Below are 6,620 nucleotides of genomic sequence, written 5' to 3' on the forward strand. Positions count from 1 at the left end.
GAATTGTTCTTCAATAGTTTAAGCACAACTTATGATGAATAGCCCATCTCATAGTTTTATAAATGAAAGTTAGTTGTAAAGTGTTACCCAACATGGTTATCATTAGCAACGGATCAGACAGTTTTCAGATATACGGTAGTACAGTAGTTGCATATTATTTGAAAGACTTAGCAGGGCGACAAGTTCGGCATGCACAGTCCCTCTTTTTTATTCCAAATGGCCTTTTCCGTTGACTCATTGTCTCATGCTCACCGAGGCATGAAATACATTTAATTTCTCTCCAGTAATGATTAAATTATGCTAATTAAATCCACAGATGTTTTTAATCAGAGGGTTTATAATTGAAATGCAATAACCTATACATTGAAGCATGCTTTGTATTCAAAACCCACATCTTTCTCTGAGAGGTGTTGACAGTTGGATATCTAAGTGGCAACAGTACTAAGTTATCACTTTGTGTGATTATAGTGTGTATCTGTATTGATTTTCATGGACTTTAATTCAATTTACCATGAATAAAATGAGAGTAATCCTTGACATACTGTTGGAATATTGGAACTGGAACAAAAATATAAACCATTTTTGAATAACCAAATATTTGGGTATGTTTAATATTTCCTCCCAGTCAAAGCATTCCGTATAGGGAAGGTGGGTATGACATATTTGGAATTCTAGTACTCAAATGTGGCTTGTATTAAACTTGTTTTTCAGTTTGGGTTTACACTGTTTAGGAGTGCCTTCAAGACAATCGGAAATAGATAGTCTTGAGGGAATATCTGCTTGAATCCTCAACAGTAAAGCGCTCATACTGCACATGGATATTGAGGAATAGGTGTCCATGATAGTAGTCTGTGATGGGGGAGGATCTTCCTTCAGACTTGTTTTATGTTTTCCCTGGGATTTTCAGCCTTTAGGTTTGGTCGGATGTTGCAGACTGGATTATTCTAAAAACACAAAACAACTATTAGGGCGGGCAGAGTAAATTAGTCTACTTCTAGCAGCTTGCATTCCATAGGTAAGGGAGATTATACTCTGTGTGGAGCAGATTTAGTTTATCCAACACTCAACTAGTTGGTACCTCTGATTCCAGTATGTCTGTGGACTTCAGGAAAGAAACTTCAAGAACTTTCTCAAATTCTAACAAACTTAATTGTAGTTTAATAGACTCGGTTTTCATAAAAAGCCTGACAGATTTTAGCTTTATGATTTGAGACTACTCCGAGTATACAGTAAAAGTATTTGAGGGCATCTTGCCCTCAAGAACACTCTAAAACAAGCACTATTAGGGAAAGAAAAAGCAACATGCCAATAAACGTCTAACTGGCTCTGGGTTTGGAGAGGTGGTTATTGTCTTTTTCTTGCAATTTACGACTCTAATGATGCACTTATGTTGCCCGCTCTTCCCTTTTTCTTACACCTTACCTACTTAAGGAGGAAATCTTGATTGGTAAGTCGATGCTATCCGCAGACTTAGGGATTTACTGTAGGTCGCTGCAGGCTAATTATTTTCTTCTTGCAGGGAAAAAGCAAAATCATCTGTCCTATTCTCAGGGCTTTCTTATAGTTAGACTGATGGGATATCTCTTTATCTGCAATCCTTTCATTTCTACATAATACCCATTTTGTGATGTTTGTTCAATGTTCTTTAAAAGAGCTTTTTAAATGGGGCTATTGTTTTCTTCTAGCTCTCTCTCTCTCTCTCTCTCTCTCTCTTTCTCACTCGAGTTAAAGACGTTGGTAGTTTTATCCACACATAGTTTCTACCTTCTTCTCAGTTCTTTTGTTGTTTCTTTCATATGTTTGTTTTAGTTCAAAGTTAATTTACTGGAGACATTTTTGTTTGTTTCTTTAAATTTAGTTGAAAGTTTTATTCCTTTCAAAGTTATTCGCATGCGACACAATTTGCATGATGTCTTAATCTTTCCAAGTCTTCTGTCCCAAAAAACAACATTTCTTCTCTGTGTTTTGGAGGGAAAATACGTGCCTTTATAGAGTATTCATACAGGTAGCTGCTTAAACTTATAGTAAACATCCCCAGAAGTAAAGCAACAACTCTTCTCTGTCTGTTTACAGATTTTGCAGTCAAAACCTGGGGGTGAGGTTGTAAACCCAATGGGGATTCACCATCACACTCTGTCCAGTCAAAGCAAACGACCACAGGATTACGATTCGGGGAATGACACGTCTTCGCCCCCCTCGACCAAAACTGGTGTTTCACGTATAAATGTCATCAGCAACAAAAAGGTCCTGTGTCAGGCATTGACCTCACCAGAGAAGCTGAAGTTTGCTGATGGAGATAATGCATCCGATTCAGGCAACTCCGTGACCAGCTATGCTTCCCTCTGCAAACCTCTACATGTCGATGGTGGTTTGTCTACTTCCATTCTCAACAGGAATGGCAAGAGGTAAGTTTTTTGCCTCCTTGGAGAATGTTCCTCAGTGAAACTGTCTGTATTTATTGCTTTATTCATCCTTCATTGACTTCCTTTCTACCCTGTCACTGTAAACCATGCATATAAAGATAAGGTGTCTGATATTGTCATGTCACTACAAGCAATAGACTCCCCCACTCTTATCTTTGCAGCGAGGCGATAATACCAGGATGTAGAGCAGAAGTAAGGAGACCCCAGAAGTGTGTCGTCTCTCCAGTGAAGAAGGCGGCTTCTTCAAGGAAGCGGACAAGAGTCCGCTCATCCAGCAGCAGAAGTAGGAGTAGATCCTCTGGGAGCTCCAGACACTCTGGATGCTACTCTCGAAGCAGATCACTGTCCTCTGACAGGTTGGTTAATTTTGGATGGAATATACTTCACTTCATATGAGTGTGCTTCAGTACTTTGCCTCAATAGCATACAGCAGTACTTCACCGATACTCCAAGCACTGGCGCACTTCTTCAATATAGCCTTCAACTAGCTTATCTGCACCTGCCCACTGCTCATTTGCCAGCTATTGCACTTTAAATATTTTACTGTCCTGGATACTAGATTTCAGGGGTAACCAGGCCCGCCGAGATCCAAGTTAGGCTTAAGGAAGGGACAGTAGGTCCTGGATACTAGATTTCAGGGGTAACCAGGCCCGCCGAAATCCAAGTTAGGCTTATGGAAGGGACAGTAGGTCCTGGATACTAGATTTCAGGGGTAACCAGGCCCACCGAGATCCAAGTTAAGCTTAAGGAAGGGACAGTAGGTCCTGGATACTAGATTTCAGGGGTAACCAGGCCCGCCGAGATCCAAGTTAGGCTTAAGGAAGGGACAGTAGGTCCTGGATACTAGATTTCAGGGGTAATCAGGCCCGCCGAGATCCAAGTTAGGCTTAGGGAAGGGACAGTAGGTCCTGGATACTAGATTTCAGGGGTAACCAGGCCCGCCGAGATCCAAGTTAGGCTTAAGGAAGGGACAGTAGGTCCTGGATATTAAGGGGTAACCAGGCCCCGGTTGAAATACCCTGCAACCCTGTGTAAGAAATGTAAATCTTTACCTTTTCTTTTGACTGTTTTCCCCTGCTTTTATATTCATTCTATGCTTGTATATGTTTTTATATTCACTTTATGTTCATATTCCTGTTGTAAAGCACTTTGAGCTGCATTTCTTGTATGAAAGGTGCTATATAAATAAAGCTTTACTTACTTACTTACTGGCGGACTCAGAGGGGGGGCAGGGGGGGCGACCGCCCCTCCTGGTGCCCCCACGGTTGAAAAGTGCCTCTTAAGTGCCCTTTTGAGTGTCAAAAATGCCCTTTTGAGTGGCGAAAATGAGAGGACGTGCCCTATTAGTGCCCCTCCAATGGTCTAAATTTGACCATGTTGAAAAATCAACCACAGTTGAAAAACTGTTGAAAAACGTCGCACTAAAGTGCTCTTTTGAGTGGGGAAATTAGAGGATGTGCCCTATTGGCTGCCCTTCCAATGGTCTAAACTTGACCATGTGCATTGATGGGGTCCCATGTTGTGCAGTAGGTGCCCTTTTTTTCTTTTCGCCCCTGCCCTTCAAACAGCCTGAGTCCGCCACTGACTCCAAGTACCCCCTTGTCATGTATTGAGGCTTTGCTTGGCTCCTTTTGAAATTATTTTCACTTTTGTGTTTTAAGGTCGTACTCCCGCTCACCAAGTTTAAGGCGAAAGTGGAGTATGGGCAGTGGAAGCTCCAGAGGTCCCAGTTACTCAAGATACAGTCCAGACAGGTAAAAGTTGCGTTTAAAATGATTTGACTAATCTCACTATAGAAGAGACTAACATATACGGAGCCATTACATTAGTTACTGTGTAATATTTTACAATAAGAATTTTTTTGTTATGAAGTTCTTAAACACCTTCTTATGTCATCTCACTTGGTAGGGTTCGGGAGCGGAGGAGGAAAGCCAGCTCTTGTGAGAAGGACGCCAAAAGCAGTCGGAAGCATAGCGGAAAGAGACGGCGGCGCAAGTCCTACTCTCCCATGAGAAAAAGGAGGAGAGATTCACCTAGCCACCTGGAAGCTCGGCGAATCACCAGGTCTGATTTGCCTATTTATGATCTGATACTCAATTCATAGCACTCTTCCACACCGCCAATTGCCTCTAACGCTAACATCCGTCCCCCGACTCCCCGCAGTGCTAGAAAGAGACCCATCCCCTACTTCCGGCCCAGTCCCTCATCCAGCAGTCGCTCCACCAGTGTGTCCTCCTGGAGCAGCCTCTTCACACGGAGCCGCAGTCCGAGTCCCAGCATCACCCAGAGCCTCTGCAGGAGCAGGAGCCGGAGCCGGAGCCGGAGCCGGAGTAGGAGCCGAAGCAGGAGCCGTAGCCACAGTTACTCCAGCTACAGGAGCTACAGTCGCAGCTCGTCCTGGAACTCCATCTTCGGCAGTCGTAGTCGGAGCCGGAGCCCCAGCTATGACTCGTTGGGCTGTTACAGCAAATCCCGCCACTAGGTATTAAAGAAAAATTGAAATGATTTATGGTTTCTCATGTCGACATGAGGATATTCAATGGATGTTCAGGGGCCATCTATTAATCTCTTTGCATCTGTGTTAAGATGCTTAAACGGAAATATTCTAGCAGTGTTCTGTTGTACCGAGACTTTTCTTGTCCAACCTTGCATTGAGACAATGCTGTCAACCTTGCCTACCACAGAAACAACGGGAGAATCGATTGAATGTCCCTTTTGTTTGTTTTCGTCCATCAGCTGCGTCCTTGAGCACTTGCATTCACAACGGCGAGAGACTGTTTCATCCTTTCGACTCTCTCCTCCTCTGACATCCATGACTGAAACTGAGAGTGAATGAAGAGGCACCATTTTCCCTTTCGATAAACTGTTTATAGGACAATGTTCATTAGAGAAATGTTATGTGTAAGCTCTGATCTGGGATGTGTATTAAGATGTGTTTTGGCGACTATTTCAGTCTTTTTTTTTTTTTTTCAAAAGCCCTTGTTGTTTGCAGGAACATAGGAAAAGTGTTTGTAGCTCTAATCTCAGTACTTCAGAAGGTGGAGCACAAACATGCTTCCTTTGAGAAATGAGAGAGGAGGTGGCACCAGACGGCAAACAAACTGCCTGTCAGCTCAAATGCCAGATTTATTTATCCTTTCATCAAGTGGGAAACAATTGAAATGTCATTCCCTGTAAGATGACAGCTAACGATCAAAACATTGCGAAGGGCTGAGAAAGTGTTTTATGATGGGAAAATACAAAAAATGACCAGGGAAGCATTTTTCCTAACAACCCCGCAGTGGAGACAAACAGTTTTGATATCTAAATTGCAGTACCTTGAGTGAGCAGTATCGTTTTTACACTGTTATAGTATTTAGGTTGTCATATTTAATAATTTATCTAGGTGCGTAGGTTTCTATTCATTTGTCTATTTATTTATTTATCTGTGTTCCTATTTATTTGATTCCTTTGACTTGAATAAGTGTGTGTGGAGAGTGAGTTCCTCTCTGAACACATTTTGCGAGATAGGAGGTTTATGTATCTATTATTGTGTCTTATGGTCTGCCAAGCACTGTTCATTAATTCGCTTCTGTTTAATTTGTTTGGTATTTCAGCCGAACCAAACACATAGCTCATCTGTCTTGTTTATCTATTGTTTATCTCATCATGGTCTGTTGGACAAAGATAACGTTTTGAAAAGCACAGTTTCATCCGTATTTATAACATGTTAAGATGTTATGCATTTGTGTCACCTGTCAGTAATGGTCTATGTTTCTATGCAACACCATTATATCACCGGCTTTAGACAGTTATGAGTAGGCAGTAATGTAATTGTTCTGAGTGACAGAAAAGTTCCAATTCAGAATGTTCAATGGTAGTTTGCTCAAAAAGGCTCAAACAGTAATAACTAGCATAGCATATTTATTCAAACAAAGTTACCTTTTCCACAAAATCTATTCCTCTCTGTACTTGTGGAGCAAAGGCTCTCGCCATGGCAACTCTATAAATAACTGCAACAATGAAGATGGAATAGAACAAGGAAAGAGACAAACTTAGTGCGTGTGCAGAAACTTTATGACTTTGTGCTTCATTGAATACTTACATTGTCTTTAAAGAAGATGTGTGGGTGGATGAAGCACTACTGGGATGCATTACCATTTGCAAACTGTTTTTGTCTACATAATTGAAACTGTTCTATTGTTCCATCATGTCAAG

The 6,620-nt window shown here is 41.7% G+C and overlaps 1 protein-coding gene across 1 annotated transcript in view; it reads left to right on the forward strand.

The window, feature by feature from the left end:
- srrm4 (serine/arginine repetitive matrix 4) overlaps positions 1–4,905 on the forward strand; it is a gene marked incomplete at its 3' end in the record, with an annotated part of 43,591 nt that extends 38,686 nt beyond the window's left edge. Inside the window, exons 9-13 of the mRNA XM_080530843.1 lie at positions 2,074–2,405; positions 2,585–2,779; positions 4,085–4,177; positions 4,332–4,487; positions 4,587–4,905. Coding sequence (XP_080386969.1) covers positions 2,074–2,405; positions 2,585–2,779; positions 4,085–4,177; positions 4,332–4,487; positions 4,587–4,905 — 1,095 coding nt within the window. The remainder of the gene's footprint in view (positions 1–2,073; positions 2,406–2,584; positions 2,780–4,084; positions 4,178–4,331; positions 4,488–4,586) is intronic.
- Positions 4,906–6,620: the final 1,715 nt, after the last annotated feature.

The sequence above is a fragment of the Nansenia antarctica genome (genome assembly GCF_963989245.1).
Source record: "Nansenia antarctica genome assembly, chromosome: 5".
NCBI classification, from domain to species: Eukaryota; Metazoa; Chordata; class Actinopteri; order Argentiniformes; family Microstomatidae; genus Nansenia; species Nansenia antarctica.